Source organism: Bombyx mandarina, chromosome 11, assembly GCF_030267445.1.
Source record: "Bombyx mandarina strain Sakado chromosome 11, ASM3026744v2".
Taxonomy (NCBI): domain Eukaryota; kingdom Metazoa; phylum Arthropoda; class Insecta; order Lepidoptera; family Bombycidae; genus Bombyx; species Bombyx mandarina.
The window spans coordinates 7613068-7633227 of record NC_143218.1 but is presented as its reverse complement, the minus strand read 5'-3'; the positions used below and the strand labels follow the sequence as shown (position 1 = coordinate 7633227).

The window sequence follows — 20160 nt, the reverse complement described above, 5'->3', positions numbered from 1 at the left end:
GATCCATTAACGGTGCTTTTAGGCACCACAAGCACCGGTCACCGTCCTCGTCGAACCCGTCGCTTGCGACGAAGGGCTCGACGAGCGAATTAACCCCTAGACACAGCCCACTGAGTTTCTCGCCGGATCTTCTCAGTGGGTCGCGTTTCCGATCCGGTGGTAGATTCTGCGAAGCACGGCTCTTGCTAGGGTCAGTGTTAGCAACTCTCCGGTTTGAGCCCCGTGAGCTCACCTACACACGTTAGGGTGAAGCTGAAATAGCCTCTCAAGGCATAGATAGGAAAATCAGCATAGATAGGAAAAAAAAAAAAAAAAAAACGCGAGTGTAATTTTTGCTCACGCGGCCCGCACACACATAGGCACCCTCCAATCTCTACAATCCCGCTTTTGCAGGTTAGCCGTCGGAGCTCCGTGGTTCGTGAGGAACGTTGACCTACACGACGACCTGGGCTTCGAATCAATCCAGAAATACATGAAGTCAGCGTCGGAACAGTACTTCGATAAGGCTATGCGTCGTGATAATCGCTTTATCGTTGCCGCCGCTGACTACTCCCCGAATCCTGATCACGCAGGAGCCAGTCACCGTCGACGCCCTAGACACGTCCTTACGGATCCATCAGATCCAATAACCTTTGCATTAGACGCGTTCAGCTCTAACACTAGGAGCAGACTTAGGGACCCTGGTAACCATACTCGTCGAACTCGACAAAGAGTTCGACGTGCAACCTAACCCATGAATCAGCTCGCTGAGTTTCTCGCCGGATCTTCTCAGCGGGTCGCGATTCCGATCCGGTAGTAGATTAATTCGCGAAGCAGCTGCTCTTGAGCTGTTAGGTCTCCTTCGGAGGCACTCGGGCAGCTGTTAGCAAATCCCACCCCTTCTGGCTGAGCCTTTGCTCACCCCCCTGTCCTGGTGAAACTGGAAAGGCCTCCGGGCCACCAGTAATCCTTCAATCATAAAAAAAAACCATTTGACATCAGGAAGCCGTTAGATCAATCGATTATAATAGATTTTTCCCGAACCGTGGACATTATTCAAAATACTTCCATTCGCAGATACAATACTCACGCTGCCTCGTGATGCCCTACATTCCCGTCCTATTTGATAAGCCGTGTCAAGAGTGATTTGGCGAGTATCAATCATAGTAGTCTAACTTCCAATATCTATGGAAAAAATAGGCATCCTGTTCTCGTATAGCAATGATCGATTGCAGGAGCTAAGCAGCGACCTGGACTGTCTAAACACATTCCGCAATCCAGACGGCTTGTCGATGTAATAGGTGAGATGACGTCACTACCCGATCGAAAAACAACGAGCACTACTTGGAAGAGAGCACGTAAATGTGATTTAGCGTGTGCATACATCCGTGTGGGCGTTAAACAGAAGACGATCGATCACAGAGCCTTCTACTTTCACCCGTTTGATGGATTTAATGTTTATTTACGTTTTTTCTCTTTATTTTTTAACATCCATTTTTCACATCATCTTCGCTCACAGCTCCCCGTGAGTATTTTGAGTGTTGAGCGTAAAATAGGCAACAGCATTCTTTGACCATCATAATCGCATACTCAGTACAGAATGGGTTTCTTTTTTATTATACTCGATGAGTGAACAAGCTCTACATATATATGAAGCAGTTTTATGTACAAACAACGTCCAGGAAACATTAAAACTGTTGATAACCTTACCCTTGCGCGGCGAACCTCTCTCGGCATCGTAATTAAAATATATAATATGCATCCAAATAAAACGGTAAGTTCACTATTTCCGCTCAATTATAATATAAACACTTCATTGCCGGATAAGTGACGAATATTGTAGGTACGTAACGTATTAATAATGAAGGCAAACAATTACATCATACATTAATTAGACAGCCATACTACACTTTACGAAAATCAAAACATTTATGACATCCCTAAAACAAAAACACAACCAACGGTTCGCGACACTCGATTCATACTCGAACTCGACTCGATTTCGTAAAGCGCGTGTTATCGTTAGCGCTACACGCCGCGTTATGTCGCCCGCGTGCCGTCCTGTTTCCGTGTCGATGACAAAAAAATTGTAAGAATTCATAATTAGAATGAAACTTTCCGTATCCGTGTTCAGTGAACGCTTCCTGATAGGGCGTGTTATTGAGATGAACATAGTCTCACTGAAGCTATCGATTCTTTCAAATCTCAAGAAGAAGCATTCAAAATCGTAAAAGTTAACTCAAATTTGTATGGATTTGGAACGTTTGCCGATGCTTGCCGCTAGGGGCGCTGTTCTAACTGCATACAAATTTGAGTTAACTTTTACACTATCGAGATTGTAAAAAAACTCGCACTAAGCACACAGAGAGTAAATTCCGCCACTCACTGTGGCGAAGTCGATTTCTCAGTTGTACTATCAACAACTATCTCGTACCCTTCAAAAACGAAAGAATGATTGCTTCGCGGGAGCAACAAGGACCATAGGTTAGAACTTACAATGCGCCCTACTATTAACGATTACGAAAATTTAGAAATTTTATGGGTTTCATTTCCATAAAAGATGTTTTCATCGTAGAATCGTAGGATATGATCATGACAAAACTTAGGGTTTAGATATTCTCAACAGCTAACTAAAAAATCTGTTGGTTTTTCTCGGAAATAATGGATTGGATTGAAGAGTTGATGGCAGTAATGGGACCATCAGTCTGGAGACGTCTGCTACTGGATGAACAAAATAGGCTTACATAGTGAGAGAGATCTCGTTTTTATGAAATTTATATTTAAATCACCTTACGTTTTTTTCACACTGTAGAACAGTTAGGAAAAGGGATTTTAATTCGAAATTTGTAATTTGGCTACGAAGCCCCCTAAAGTTGTCAAACGAACATAACATTTAATCATTCAATTTTATTGATTTAATCAAAATTTACACAATTTATTGCATTTATTATATTCATGAATATTACAAAATTCAAGATTGAATGCGGATTCAATCGGATGGAAATTAAATATCGATGCAGCCTCGCAGTTTCGTAAATATATGCGGCGGGCTTAATACATAATATCATTTTTAAACGGCTGACCACCGTCCGAACGGTTAAAGACCCCATGAATTGGATATTAAGCTAATTTAAATTTAAATGGCACTACTTAATACTTAATACAATAGTGTCATTTTTAGTTTACAAAACTCACAAATCACTAACGAGTTCAGTGTACCATAGCCAATAGTAGGGTTTACAGAACCGGCATAACGTATTGGGCTCATAAACCGTTGGGATTTACATTACATTTCAAGTAGTCTCAAAGTGAAGGCGATCCACTTCCTATTACTGAATCCCACGTGACCTTAGAATTCAAAAAAAACGAGGAAGACAAACCAAAACATCAAGTACTAATATTTACAAAAAAAAAAACTTAAGAGACGTCCATTAAATTTGGCATTTGTTAAAAACAAGTCGAGACGCCATTTTTACCGTTTCGCATTGTTTGCGCAGTCTGTGGAAGTGGAACGAAAGCTATTGAAATCCAACGAGGACGACCGGAACAGATCATAAGACAGATGCCGTTTCAAATCACAATTAGTTCTACATTTAGCCTTGTGAAATTTCTAGTTCTTTCTCTGTGTCTGAGTTCGATTTCTACGTTCCTAGACGAAACTATGAGTCCATCTCTCAAGGTGGCCGACAATAACTACCGCTTCAAACTAATAGAACGGACCTATTTATGGGTAACGATATTATGAAGAGCACAGAGTCTGAAGTCATCAGTGATCCTTATATTTGCAACAATAGTGAAACAATGGGTATACAAAAAGAGCTGCTACCAACCACACATTTCGGTTCACGAAATTTGGCATTCTATAGTTCGGACTTAATACACGATCGTTATATCGATGAAGTAATGAACGCATATAGCCACTTATTATCTATATAGCAGAGGATTGGTGGGGAGGAAGCATTTCGAGCACAAGTGATAATATATTACGTATTTTCGATGTAGTCATGCATAACGACTTGATGAGAGCAGTCGTTGCTGAAGCGCAAATGTTTCACTTATTCCCTCAACATCAAGAGGCCGTGAACAGGTCTACTCACCTACAGCAATAAAAAGTACCGGTGTTCAGTCTAGACTTTGGCGTTAATAAAATATTTTACGAATGGCAAACTAGCAAAGAACATGCTGAACGTATTATAATAGATCCACAATACGTAGACAAAGAATTAGATATTTATAAGAATGATATCATCGCTCGTAATGTTTTAAATGTAACTACTAAATGTGAAAATAAACACGTAACTTTGTTTTATAAAACAAATCGAATTGAAGACGTGGAAAACGTTTAATAAACGGTCGCCATGAATTTACCGGTGTAATAAAATATTTATTTAGAGGGATGTGATTCGAATATGACAAAAAACATGAAAATATTTCGGGGAAAATAGCTTAACAGGAAAACGGGGAGAAAAGTAATATATGGGAAATTCACTAGGTAAACATGATCATGTTTTTGAATGTGCAAAAAGTTATTGAATTCGAAATTAGGATAATTCGTGTTACAGGAAAAAACTCATCTTAAATTTGCAACGATAATCGTAAGGTAAAATTAAATTTATCATCGTCTTAATATATAATATTCCATACATACATAAAATCCAACGCAACATATCGTTATTAAGAATTTCGTATTTTATCCTTATTGATGATCTGAATGTATTCTTTTTAAATACTATAAGTTTTGAGAGACATAAATAAGAGCTTGGATGACTCACCTTCTCGCTGTTGTCTGTTGGCAGGGTGCCATAGCCGTACCAGCTCCTGGCTGCCTTTAATCTTGGTTCGTCTCGAGGGGACAGCAGCCCACTGCCCCATCTGGCCAAGCCTTCAGCCACAGCCGCAACGCTGGGCGTATTAGGACTTCCATTCGGGGTGTTAGGAGTACCGACTCCTTTCTCGTCCACTGGAGGTAATGTCGGTCTTGCTGCTCCCGTTCTTCTCTCGTAAATGCGTTTACAAGGCTCGTCTGCATCCGTTTCTAGGAAGCTTTTTTTATCGCTTCCCCGTTTTGTTTCACATATCCTTTTCACTTCATCCTTCACTTTCTTTTCAGGCTCCTTCTTTTTGGTGCTATCATTAGAGTCTTGTCGGCAGAGCAACGTTTTCTTCAAGCTCTCGGTGGAGTCCTGCGATGTGAACTGGCCTTTCTTATCCGCGTCTTTGATTGTCGCCTTCTTATCGTCCTTCGATAAAAGGGCACGTTTAAGGCTATCGCTCGAGTCTTGTTTGTTGATCACTTTACGAGGGCATTCTGTGTTTAGCGAGTCTGTCGTTTTCGAAATTAATAGTTTGGGGTAGTCGTATGGTGCGTGATCGCTGGCCGGGTTCAGTTCCAGAGATCTACGGTTTTTCTTTTTGTCCGTTGGAGCTATTTGAGCTTTGACCGGGAGCAGCCTGCGAGGCAAGAGGCTGCGGTGGTCTGCGAGCGGGGACTCGGGTCGCAACATGTTGAGCAGCGGATACTGAGCTGCCACAATCTACATCTTTCCTGTAACAAAGAAAAAAAAACCAATCAGTTATTTCACTATTTTTATTTATTTTATTATTGCTTGATGGGTGGACGAGCTCACAGCCAACCTGGTATTAAGTAGTTACTGGAGCTCATAGACATCTACAACGTAAATGAGCCACCCATTTTGAGATAATTTGAGGTAATTCTTCCGAAATTCTTATGTTACTTTTATTACAAAAATGCAATAAAGGCAACACTACATACAGCTAATTCTCACCATGTCACGCGTATTCAGAGTGTCGCATTTAAAGTGAATACGAACGCTCACCGTTTATCTACATCATCATATAAATTAAGCGAGACATTCATTTTAAAGGTCTGGGTTATCGAATCATCAACGGTACGGTTTACATCACGTACGATTTTAACAACAATTTCATATTCAATATTTGAATTTCTCTGACGTTTGCATCGTTCTTAATAAATAGCGATTTATCTTATCATTGAGTGAAAATTACACTTTTATCGTTTTGTAACCGTGAAACTGTGTTTAAAACATATGACTGTGTTTAAATTCTGTGCGAGTGCGATATGAGTAGCTTTGTCCTTCCTTTCGTTAGATTCTTTAAGGATGGGCAGATAAAATTACAACCACTTGGTTTTGATTGTTTACAGGAGTTGACCACCTGAATGGAACACCTGATGTTAAGTGGTTACTGGAGCCCATAGACATCTACAACGTAGACGCGCCACCCACCTTGAGATACAAGTTCTAAAGTCTCAGTATAGTTACAACGGCTGCCCCACCCTTCAAACCGAAACGCATTACTGCTTCACGGCAGAAATAAGCAGGGCGGTGGTACCTATCCGCGCGGACTCACAAGTGGTCCTACCACCAGTAATTACGCAAATTATAATTTTTTTATTTTGTTTGTTTTGTTTGTTTGTTTGGTTTGATTTTTATTACACGATATTATTCCTTCACCGTGGAAGTGAATCGTGAACATTTGTTGAGTACATATTTCATTAGAAAAATTGGTACCCGCCTGCGGGATTCGAACACCGGTGCATCGCTTCAACACGAATGCACCGGACGTCTTATCCTTTAGGCCACGACGACTTCAAATTACCGAGTAGGTGGCTTATAATTTTCCAAATCACACGTTAGTAGCGACGAGTCATTACGTTAGCATGTTTTATTACAATGTATGAAAAGCAACGAGACTTAAAGTAATGTGTATGTTTTTGCTTTTTTTACGGCTTTTTAAAAAGTATGTACACAAAATAGTGACTAGATAAGAAATTTTTTGCGTAGTAGACCACTGAAGTAGGAAACCTATGGAAATGAAACGACAACAAAAAATTCGTGCCACTGTGACGTCATCTGGCCACAAAACATGGCGGTTTTAGTGCTGCCCAGAAGATTTTAATGTTAGTAGGTTTTATCGATAAACGTTCTTTATTTCTTAGCTGTGTGGACGAGCTCACAGCCCACCTGATGTTAAGTGGTTTAAATATTGTTGAGTATGAATGTATTTGTAGAATTTATACTTTAATAGGAATTAACTATATTGTTATGTGCAAAGATGATGTGATTTAGATATTATGTGAAATCTAAGACGAGTTCGTGCTTCAAATTTTCCAAGTAAACGATATGACGATTTTTAAAATTTTGCTACACTGATTTTATAAAGTTGTCGTTTGCCGCAAAACATAAAGATATGGCATAGTACAGTGCCATCAGCCCATTTCTAGCATGCTGAATGTTATCGTATTTTGAGTACGTGTTTTTCTTAGACTATTTCAATCTATTTTAATTGTTTTGCTGACTCTAAAGTCCGTAACAGACTACCGCAGTGCACCTCAAGGAAGGTGCACCGCACCATTTGAATCACTCTCACTTGAGAGTGATTCAAATTTTAAACTTATCAAGGGACCGCCTGATAAAAAAAAAACACCTACAGAACATTTATTCGTTAATGAAATTACAAACGTCATTCCTTGTGACTTCCTCTCTAAAATCACTTAGTTAATAAATATTTAACGAATTTACAATAGTATTTTACTCACTGCGGAATAAAACTATTTTATTTAAATAGTTCCGAAGAGATTTTGTCGCCTTTTTCCCGAAATATCTAAACAGAATGTCTAAATATGTTTTGATGACATATTTTAAAGAGGTATTTATGATTAGTGTCATGATGAATAGATTCCGACCGAAAAATTGTGTCCGATATTTCGGATTCAAATATATTATTAAGTGTATAATCTATGTTTCGGATGAGGGCTCCATAATGAATTTAAATATATATAGATAATAGTTTTGGGGCATCGACCTTCTTGAGATCCTATAAAATATGTTTTAATTATTATTTTTGTACGTTTTAAGCATGATAAAATTAGAAATTTTATATAAGCAATCATGTTAAATCGATATCAAAGTCAATAAATAATGTATAACAAAAAAAAAGAGGGCCGAACTGACGTGACAATGACATTTGGCGCGCTAAACATGGCGGATTTTCGGCCTCATTAGACGGAGACGGAGACATTTACGTATATTCATGTTTCATTTTATGTACGCACTGAAATACTGTTATATTGTTTTCTTGCGAGTTAAAGTGCTGAGTAAGAACGAGATAGATATATGTTTATATGTGTGCCTTCAAAATGGGTGCTATTTATATAAGCAATTGTACGTATAGAACAATATGTCGTGTCCCTACTATATAGGTCTATGTAGTAGACAGACAATCCCAATGTACCCGTTTCTTTTGGAACTATTTTGAACCTACCCACAGCTCATCAGATATAAGACACCTTCCCTCTTGGAAAATTATTGAGATTGACTCAACATCAACATCAACATTTGTAGGCAGCGGCTTGGCTCTGCTTCTGGCATTGCTGAAGTCTATGGGCGACGGTAACCACTTACCATCAGATGGGCCGTACGCTCGTCTGCCTACAAAGGCAATAAAAAAAAAAAACATCACCTCCAACAGATGACGCGTGATTAATGGCGTCCGATGATAGGATTAGTAAATAATACTCGTAATGATTACAAAATAACACTCATAGAAACACAAAATAAATATTTTTTGTAATTAATAACAAGTCGAATAAATATTTGTGGATTTGCGACTTCACACTAATATACTTACTTTTTAAATTGCTTTTATGGGTGGACGAGCTCAGGGCCCACCTGGTGTTAAGTGGTTACCGGAGCCCATGCAAATGCCGCCACCTACCTCTAGACATGAGTTCTAAGTTCTCAGGTTTTACAGTACAACGGCTGCCCCACCCTTCAAACCGAAACGCATTACTGCTTCACTTAGGTTATTAGATTAAAGATAACTTTTTCTATCCTATAGCTCAAATCAAATCAAGAATTTCACGGAACGCACTAATCCGAAAAATAGTCATTTTAATAATTAAATAAAACCTGATAATCGAACGAAAGACTATTTCTTAAAAACAGATTTCTCTTAAACTCGAATAAAACAATGCAACCATTACCATCAGCTAACTGTGATGGCAATAGTCAACAATTTAAAGTAACTAGAGGTCCCGCAGTAGTCGAAATTCAACTATTGGAATATTCAATTAATTGGAATTGTAAGTTTGTACACTATTATGATTGTATTTTATACTTCTATAATCGCAAATTTCGCCAAGACTACACTATAAAAAATATTAACAAAGACAAACAATGTTTAATCTATTCTCAATTTGACAACAGACGCCAAGAAAAGTTTGACAATAAATAGTATGCATACGTGTGTGCGTCAAATACATAGTATGTAGTGTGTGTAATATTTTCTTTATTGATTTAATGTATCTTTTATGCATTATTTAAAAAAAAAATTAGCATTGGAAAATTTCATACTCCTCCGTCCGCGCAATTTTCGTAAAAAGGGATACAAAGTTTTTGCTTCACGTATTAATATATAGATTTCTTGCGAAACAGTTGGCACGTCTGGTTCGGTTTGCAACTATGCTTCCATTGTTTCAAGTTTCACGCGTCTCTGGAGACATGTTTGTAAGTCAAATGTCGTATCTACTTATCTGTGCTCAATTTGTTAATTCAATTGGTTCGTTCTGAAGGTTGGTGACCCGTCACCTTGTACCACAGGGTGCGAATGGCAAGACCCGCTTGTACAATTTCGCTACGTTAATTATAGGTTTGCTTTATGTACCTAATATTTGTACATTTTGGGTAGCTACTCCGAAAATCAATCTCACGTCCTGATTTAAAAATAAATGATAGCCGTTATTCAAATTCAGTGTACAGTTCTAAGCTTCTATCGTGTTTTTAGATTAAAATAGATAAAGAGAATTTATGGATCTGCCAGGAAACAAAGGCAACTTCTATATTGAACGTCGAATAATTCCTTTGATGAATTTTACTTATGAATTAATTCTTTGAACTTTAAAATTTGTTCTTGATTATAATGGAAATATATACGTCCAAGCTGCGCCCCATGAGCTCGTTCACCGGTCACGGTGAAGCCAGACTAGCTTCTTGACGCTGCTGTCAGATAGGTTAGAAGAAAAAAAAACAATATAATTGATACTTTGACCTCACGTGTGATAGGGCGGCGGCAGTCACGTTGCGATGTCTATCGTCGGATAGGCTGTGAACTCTTTGACTTATCAAAGCAATAAAAATAAAAATAAAAATTATATACCGGCGTTCATTTGACGTCGCGTGATGATATTAAATCTGGACGTCACGAGTTAATGAGTGGTAAGGCATTTAAAGCAGAAATCATCGTTTGGCATCTCATAATCAAATCGTAACTCGGATACGTGAGGAATAACTTCGTTTCTTAATTTCTCTCTTCCTAACACACTCACATGTAACCTCAGCTCTAATTTACATACATATCGAGGGGATGAAAGGCATTTAGGTTTAATTTAGCACACCTTTTTTTTTACAATGAAATCATTTTTTCTTACACTATTTTTAATTCAAATTCATTAAAATTTATTTTCCATTTTTTAGTTAGATTTTCTATAAAAGCGTATTTCATAAATCACTAATCCTGATTATCCTAGTAAAGATAACGGATCAAACTTTAAAATATTGAATTGTCATTGGTCTTTAATAAGTATGCCAAATTTCGAGTTAAACCGTCGTTTTGAAGGGGGTCAAAATCATATTCAAAGATTCCGTTACATACTAACATCCTCCGTCCTCTGTGCGTTGTGTTCCTCAGTGCTGAGGATCGTGACCTTTACGGAATACATACGTAAAGGTTTTCTTGGGAAACATACATACTAACATACGTATGAAGCTAATAAAAGCGTACTTTGTTACCATATTTATTAATGAGCATAAAATTGTAAAATTGACGTACGGGTTTACCAATCAACTCCAGAAACCCTAATAAATTACTTCTTTTTTGTATAATTTACAATAACTCAAACTGAAGAATAGCAAATACAGAAATGTAATTTTAAACGTACATCAAAAGGCGCATTGTCGTGTGCAAACAAACAAAGTTAACGTTTGAACAGAACCGAAATGCAAATATTTCATAAGAACGGCAAGACTGTTTGAAGAGCTTGCTGCGCCAATAAATTTCGCATTACTGCGGGATTATTTCGAGAAGATTCTTTTTTTTTTCTCGGAGAACGCGACCAACGTCTCCTTTGTAGAATTTTATTAAGAAGTTTAAGAACGCGTAATTAGATTCTTGAAATTGTTTACTTTATATATTTGCAATTTGTTCATGTAAATTGATGATACGAACAACGTCGATATAGAGAAAAAAGTACCGAATTCAATTTTTATTAATTTTTTTGAAGTGAAAACTTCTTTAGAATCGTTGTGATTTCAAACCGGATGCAACGGAAAAAACGACAGGTAAGAGACACAAATACAAAAATGTGTAGGATGAAGCCAGCAAAGAATGAGACAGAAATATACATACTATTTAATACAGCGCCATCTGTGAGATTTTTAAATACTAACGTGTGTATGAAAGCTCTTGTAGTGAATTTTAATTTAGGATTATACGTGAAATTAAAATATCAATTCACAGAGGGCGCTACCTTACAATTATTTACTAATGACAAAATTTTACATATACTTAAGACGTTTAGGATAATTGTATTTTAATTTTGGAAGGTTTCACTTCTACCACGTGTGAATTGCACACATTTTGTTTTTAATTTACACCATAATAAATTTTTTCATTATTACTTTCTTTAAAATGTTCTAGATATCAAAATATGGATTCTTATTTATAGTATTGTCTTCAGTTTTCGCGAGTCGTAAAGGATCATTATAGTCAGCACAATAATCAAAAGACGACGAATAGAACATTAGTCATCCATGATCACGATTTAAGTAGTAAGTATTCAAAACGTCAGTAATAATAATATAATGTCAATAAAACAACCCGAAATTAACTCGTAAAAGTTGTTTTAATTAATTTTTTTTTTCAAATCTACTTCTTAAATTTTTCAACGGTTTTTTTTTGTATGACGTTTCTCAATTGAGACTTCGTCTAGTGTCTCAAGGCAATGGCAGCATTCGCGTTGGGGCATAAATACGCTTTGGTAACCACTTAGCACCAGACGGGCCTTGAGTTCAGGCGCATAACTACAGCCGTAGAAAAACGCAAGTTTCGCGAGCCTGAATCCCTCGATGTTTCTGAAACAGTATTCGCAATTTACCGAAATTCCTTTCGCTCTCTAAAAAAAAACTTATTATTTATTCATACATTTAATGAGGCTGACTTCCTAAGTTATTAAGTCATTAACGGTACGAACACCGAACCGAACGATAAAGATAGAGATAATAATAATTAATATAAAGTAATATTTCGACGTAAATTAATATTTTCATTATAAAAAACTGTACTTTGCTTTACGTGGCGGATTTTTTTTTACTAGAGGTCCCGCAGTGGTCGAAATTCGACTATAATAATAATTAATTGGAATTGTAAGTTTGTACACTATTATGATTGTATTTTATACTTCTATAATCACAAATTTCGCCAAGACTACACTATAGAAAATATTAACAAAGACAAAAAATATTTAAGTAATCTATTCTCAATTTGATAACAGACGTCAAGAACAAAAGTTTGACAATAAATAGTATGCATGCGTGTGTGCGTCAAATACATGGTATGTAGTGTGTGTAATGTTTTCTTTATTGATTTAAAGTAACTGTTATGCATTATTTAAAAAAAAAAATTAGCATTGTGCACTTCTTCTCTATATTCTCTATAAGTGTGGAAAATTTCATACTCCTCCGTCCGCGCAATTTTCGTAAAAAGGGATACAAAGTTTTTGCTTCACGTATTAATATATAGATTATCGAGGGGTGAAAGGCTATTATTTGGTTTAAGCGACATTTCGATTAATATGCGACCTTTATCTTTGTAACTAAAGCTGTGCTATATTTAGTACGATGTTTTTAATTGAACTTCAATTAAGTTTACTCCATTGAAATAGTTGAAGTTTTTTTTTTTCGTTATGATATTTTTTTCAGTTTTTAACTTTAAATGACTCTTTGGTAAAGTTGCAAAAATGTCGCTTAAGCTAAATAGCTTTTGATCCCTCGTATGCACTTTGTTAGGTTATTTTTAAGCTTACAATTGCATATAAAATTGGACCGACGAGTGCAGTAGCTGAATACATTTTCGATGTTACTATACAGTACAGAGATAACAGCGTAAATATTTACATATCTTGAGATGAAGTTCGCCTTTTATTATTTGTGAAAAAAAAAGAATTTATAACATCGCAGTGGATTTTATAAGCACATCGGTTTTTATTTATTATTATTAGATTTTAAACACCAAAAGTTACAACAAAGTAGATTTTTCGCAGTATTTTTTTTGCTTGTACCTGTGGACGAGCTCAGAGCCAACCTGGTGTTAAGTGGTTACTGAAGCCCATAGGCATCTACAACGTAAATGCCGCCACCCCTTAAACCGAAACGCATTACTGCTTCACGGCAGAAATAGGCGGGGTGGTGGTACATACCCGTGCGAACTCACAAGAGGTCCTACCACCAGTAATTAATAAATTTTGAACATTTGTTAAGTACGTATTTCATTAGAAAAATTGGTACCCGCCTGCGGGGTTCGAACACTGGAGCATCGCTAGTTACGAATGCACCGGACGTCTTATCCTTTAGGCCACGACGACTTCAAAATATCGTTATGCGCCGACAAATAAACCGATGAACAGACAAAAGTGTTTAAATCGTTACCTAGATATCGAAATGCTTTTTAGAATGGTTATGTTAATGTCGTTAACACACTGTTATAATATTATGGAGATAATGAATGTAACTTCGTTAAGAGCCATACAATTTTTTTATGTCAAACAACAACACTGATTTATTTCTTAATAATTTTGTCTTTTTCTTAACAAGCACGTTCTTGGCGTACTTTTAAATGTATTTTCATTATTCATACGACAAACAACGCTTCCGCGATTTCATCTCGATGACAATATAAAAATACGCCCACACTGCGAGACGCGATTACGTTTTTTTTTTAGATGAGACTTAATTAATCTTCACAACGAAAGATTTAAGCAAATAATGTAAATTTGCGAGACGCGATTACGTTTTTTTTAGATGGGACTTAATCTTCACAGCCAAAGAGTTAGGTTAGAAAGAAAGAATGAAAATTATAAGATCGATATTAGACATCGAAAAAAATATTCGTTATTCAATTTTTATTTACATTATTTTCGAATTCACGTCTTGAATTGGTTAGCGACGATCGAGTTGTGACGTCTATGGACAGCAGATAATCACTCGACGGTCGATTTATAGCAACAAATAAAAAAATAAATAAAAAATTAACGAAAGTCGAATTTCAAACGAATTCAATATTAGAATACGTAGCTCAATGGAGGTCGTCTTCACGGTCAAACGTAATTAAAATTCTTAGGATTTTAAATGTGTTTAATCGTATATACAATGTGTAATAATTTATTACGTAGAGACACTTATTGTTTTGTGATATAGTCAGCGGATATATTCTATATTGTGACTATAGAACAAAACACAAAGCCGAGAAACTTTGTTGGATAAGCTTGGACTGTTTGGAGGAGAATCGTTATATCATGGTGTATCTTAGATGTAATTTTTTTATATTTTTTTTATTGCCTTTGTAGGCAGACGGGCATACGGCCCACCTGATGGTGAGTGGTTACCGTCGCCCATGGACTTCAGCAATGCCCGGGGGCAGAGCCAAGCCGCTGCCTACCGCTTAATACTCTCCACAAGCCTCGTTTGAAGAAGGACATGTCATAGCGCTCGGGAAACACCGTGGAGGGGAGCTCATTCCATAGCCGGATGGTACGTGGCAAAAAAGATATATGGAAACGCACTGTGGATGACCGCAGTGGCTCCAGGTAGTATGGATGAACTCTACTCCGGTGGCGGGCGGTGCGATGGTAAAAACGAGATGCTCGTATCATCTCGAACAATTCCTCAGAGCACTCCCCATTGAACATACGGTACAAAATACAGAGGGAACCGAAGTCCCTCCGCAGACCCAGAGGCTCCATAATTATATTAAATTAATTATTTTAATTTTAATTAATTTATTTTATATTATTATTATTATTAATTTTATATTATTATTATATATATATTAATTTTATATTTAATATTATTTAAATAAATTAATTAATTAAATTAAATTACATGTTTCTTGTGAGCCATCGGTTGTCCTCGCCGAACAGAGGCGGTAAGGGCAGACCCGCGCGATCTACAAGTTGAATCGGTACTCTAGAAGAAGTAAGAAACACTCACTTATTACTTAACGACTTTTAAGTGTTAACATTACAAATCGAAGAACCGAAGGCGTGGTCTGCTTATATTTTATTATAGCTATATTTCGCTTGATTTGCGACATGGTCCTTTCTAATTATTAAAGGATCGTTTTATTTCATATTAGCATCAACAGATCGATGTTTTAATTGAACTTCAATTAAGTTTTCTCCATTCAAATAACTGCAGATGTTTTTTTTGTTATGATGTGTTGTTTTCCATATTTTAAACTTTAAATGGCTCTTCTGTAATGTTGTAATGTTGCCTTTCATTCCTCGATACGTATGCATTTTGTTACACATTAAAATAAACAAAGTAACAAATAATAAATAATACCTTTGTAATTTGCCAAAAAAAGTGTCGTGCACTATTTAATATTGTTTTATGATAAGAAAAAAATGTGTGTGTGTGTGCAATAGACATGCGTAGTTCCGGACCTAAATAGTTCCTGGAACTATGTCCTCATATGGAACTATATCATTCAATCCGAGTTGTCAAAATTAACATGTTCAGACAGTTCCATTTCCATTCCAAGTGTACTGTTATGCAGGAACTACGAATGCGTTGAACATGACGGACATGCGGACATGATTAGAGCATAGGTACCACGCGGCGCGGAGGCGTGGCGCGGCGAGTCCACCCGAACGAGTCTCGAACCGACACGAGTCCACGTAAAGAGATAAGGCGACATATGGTACGAATACGAAGGAGTGAGATGGAGCGAGTGCATGAAACTGCGTGTGGAGCTCTTTCATATTACATTTTTATTAATATTGAAGTTATGCTCTACCACCTACGTGTTACAGTCGATAGTTGAATAAATTAAAATGTTTTGCTATGGATTTTGACCTTTACCATGCATCATTCCTACGAGCACTTAACCTTAAGTGTTTGTAGACCATTTCTTAGAAAATCATAATTAAAAATTAGAGAATTTTAAAACATTCACCACTTTCGCTATTCGGTATCTCGGTTATGGGAAAAAGGTTGTAAGGCTACAACGAGCTCAATTTACGTTGTATATCAGAATAACGTGGTATTTTAATTAACAACTGATAGGTTATAGTTTCCGGTGCATCGTACAATACATTGAAAAATAATGAAAGTAGTAGAGTAGTTGAAATTATGACAAAGTAATTGCAGTACATTAATAAATTATGCAACCAGCTGTAACAATGAACCTAAAACTAAAAACCTTACAAAATAATAATTACAATAATAATTGCCATAAGCGGCAATCTATTTTAATATAGTGCTTTTAAAAAATTGTATTTTTAATACCTTTTTTGAAAAATATTGTGTAATTAATAATAACTTAATACGTGATTCGCTACACTACAAACAGCTACTAGACTTAACATGTCCGCGGAACTAAACAGCTTCAAACAGCTACTAGACTTAATATGTCCGCGGAACTAAACAGCTACAAACTACAAACAGCTACTAGACTTAACATGTTCGTGGAACTAAACAGTTCCGCGAACATGTTTACTGGAACTAGTTCCGACCCTCAAAAGAACGATGTCATGTTCAATCCAGTTCCGAACATGATTAGCGCACGTCTAGTGTGCAAGTCACACTCGGTAGAAGTCACTAGAAGTGAAACTTATAACAAATAAGAATAATCGCAAGAGTCAACCACCACCCACTCCGCAGCGCACTGCAATGGAGAAGCCTCACCCTGGGGCAACCGTCTGCATGACCACGGTATGTCTACACGAGCTAAGTATGATTTCGCAAGATAAATACGAGAACGTCTATCAACTGTGTAACATCTCGTCATCGCAATTCAGGAATTGTTGAATTTACGTGCAGCGACATCTGTTGATAACGAACTAAATGGAAATAATTGTAAATCATCTTTTATAGTATGAGGTAGCGCCCTCTGTGAATTGATATTTTAACTTCACGTTTCATTTTTTCGTTTCATAGAGTTTGAAATCATCACATCACAACGATTCTAAAGAAGTTTCACTGCAAAAAATGTAATTATCAAAAGATACAAAACGCAGAACATCGTGATACGTGGGTAAATTATTGATTGTAAGGGTCTTTTCGCGTGTTAAGGCCGGGCCGTACGCCTTGGTACCGTCATCATTATTACAAGGTACATACTTGAAACGACCCAATGTAGCTGATCGAATTGTGTTCGTTTCGTTTTTTTTTTTCTAATTCCTCTTCAGAGTCGGTGTTTTTATTTCTAAAAGACGTTTCTGGTATGAAAGCTACTCTATGACCACTCATTTCACAGTTGTTCTCCTTCGACAATCTTAAGTGCTTTCGATATTATAATTGGTATGCCATGCTATCAGTTTTGACCAACGGGTCAGGCAATCGACCGCGTGGTTTTTTCCTGCCGAGACGCCCTACTCTTATTAGGTCTTAGAGGGTTTTAGGATTTCAGCAATGCGTCCAAAGTAGCTAAGTATGTGCTGGAAACAGATTGTTATATTGTACGATTGTAAAATTTCTCTAAATGATAAGTTATCGTCTGGGTGATGTCACGTGCCATAGAGATGGGACTTCTTCTGTTTCGGTGCTTTTTATTTATTTAATCCGTGTTTGTTTCTATGATTTGCATTATATTATTATAACAGATGTGATCTGCTGAATTTTGCCACCTATCTAGAGCATTTTGGTCAAAACCAACTCCTCAAACGGGTGACTATAAAAGCCAGAAATAGATGAAATTGTGGTACCCGTGTAGGGTTACCGCTAGTCATAGCGCAGATTTATATTTTTTGTGCTTTCGATCGTTTCGTTTAAACATCTGCAATATTGGACATATTGCCTATGAAGCGTTGTATAGTAATTTTCTTTACGCCATAAATATTGAGTAAAATTATCGACGCAGGCAACTTTTGCTATAATTGTCGTAGTTGGGCAGTGCTCAAGGTGCAGTTGAAATGCCAGCACTCGCGTTGTGACATGAGTTCCATCAATTATATTGTGCGTGCGTTGTACGTTCCAAACCCGAAGGCATGCTTCGCGTTCAAAGCAGGCAAAATCGGCAAATAAAAGGTGCCTGAACCGTTACAAACCAACCCGAGAGCCCTTACCACTATCCCCCACCGGTTACCTTCTAACTCCAAGATCATCTATTCGACAACATCTTGACAACCGACGAACAGGCTCTATTCTCACTACATAGTGGGTCTCAGTTCATCGGCAGCGCACCTTTCTGTTTGTATTTACCCGGTGCGCATTGAGAACTGAATTACCTATAAGGCGTGTTTTTTTCATTTGTCCTTATAGACAGTCGAGCACACGGCCCACCCGATGGTGAATGGTTACCGTCACTCATGGACGACAGCAATGCCAAGCCCTTGCCTACCGTTAAAGTATTCTGAGTACTATGACCAATACATTTTCAAACACAGTTTTTGCAAAAGGCTGCATCTTGGCCGTACCCCTGACATTGGTGTTGTCCATGTTGGCTACAGCGATCTCTTTATATCACATGGCCAGTACGCTTGACGGCCAGTGAAAGCGATAAAAAGTGACAGGGTTCTAAAGTTGGTATAAAACACACACACGCGCACACAGTAACACCCACATGCACACATAATATTCCATGCTACCTTTCCATCAATGAATCAAATAAAATAAAAAAAGATTCAATTAACCATTTCTGCCTCCATCAGAAGAAAGCGCCGCAGGTATCGTGTTATTGGTATATTAAAAAAAAACCCAAGCTGAGTGAAAGTAACGTAAAGCACTTTCCATACGATTACGTAAGTACACACTCGCATATACAATATAAAAATAAACAACCTATTATCTTATTTCGAGCGTAGTTACGTAAGAAACTTTTAATGGAAATTTAATTGGATTTCCAGTTATACGACCAACGTTTATGGTATAAGACAGTTTTTACATTGTTTAGGAGTATTAAAGAAATTACGTACTATCAAGTAATTAAGAGAAAAAATAATAGGTTTGTACAAAAAAAAAATTGCTCTCTGTGGCTTCGTACCTACTTGAATAAAGAGTGAAATTGACAACCGTATGAAAAAATTTATGAATACATTAATTAAAATCGACGATTCGTTTTCACCGGCCTCTCATCCAGAACTCGACAGAGCTCGTATCAAGCGAGCGATGGGACTATGGCGGTGTTCAAATCTCACAGAAATTTACATATTTTTAACACTAAACATACCAGAACGGGTCAAAGACCCATTTTAAAATTTTGCATTGAAAAGGCATGTATCATCTTATTGCTTTTGCACATTTGACTTCATGACTTTTGCGAACCAATTAAACTACAGTACAGTTTTTCGTTTTGTTTTGTTTATTTTGAGTAATACTTGTCGCATACCCTTATGTACCCGCTATAGTAAAAATAGGTACCAGTAAGTGTTGGTATTCTTAGTGTTTGTACATACTTAAAACATGTTTACGAACGACTTCCACGATGAAGGGACGAAATCGTGTAATTAAAAATCGAACCTGGAAAAATTGTGAATTTTCGTAATTACAACTGGTAGAACGTATACTGTAAGCTCTCACGGGTGGGTAGGTATCATCACCGATCTGCGTGTTCATGTCGCGAAACAGTCACGCGTTCCCGTTTACAAAATGGATACAGCCGTTATACAATCTAACTGAGACCTCGACCTAAAAGGTGGGTGGCGATTGTGATGTGGCTAGATAACCAGATCGTTCGTGAACTCATCCACCCAAGTACTACAACCAAAAAGGATATAAACCACTTTATTTCAACTATTATCTTTCTTCTGCTCTTTTATAGCCGTTGAGTTATTAATTAAATTTCAACTGCCGATACTGGATGTCTGTCTGTCTGGCTATAAATACTGTTACATAAAAACTTTTCTTTTTTTTTCAACCTTTTAATTAT

At 37.0% G+C, this 20160-nt stretch overlaps 1 protein-coding gene across 1 annotated transcript in view; it reads right to left on the bottom strand.

Moving 5' to 3' along the window:
* LOC114242252 (uncharacterized) overlaps positions 1-20160 on the bottom strand; it is a 137149-nt gene that overhangs the window by 98310 nt on the left and 18679 nt on the right. Inside the window, exon 3 of the mRNA XM_028173349.2 lies at positions 4752-5524. Within this exon, the coding sequence (XP_028029150.2) occupies positions 4752-5483 (732 nt within the window). The 5' untranslated portion in view covers positions 5484-5524. The remainder of the gene's footprint in view (positions 1-4751; positions 5525-20160) is intronic.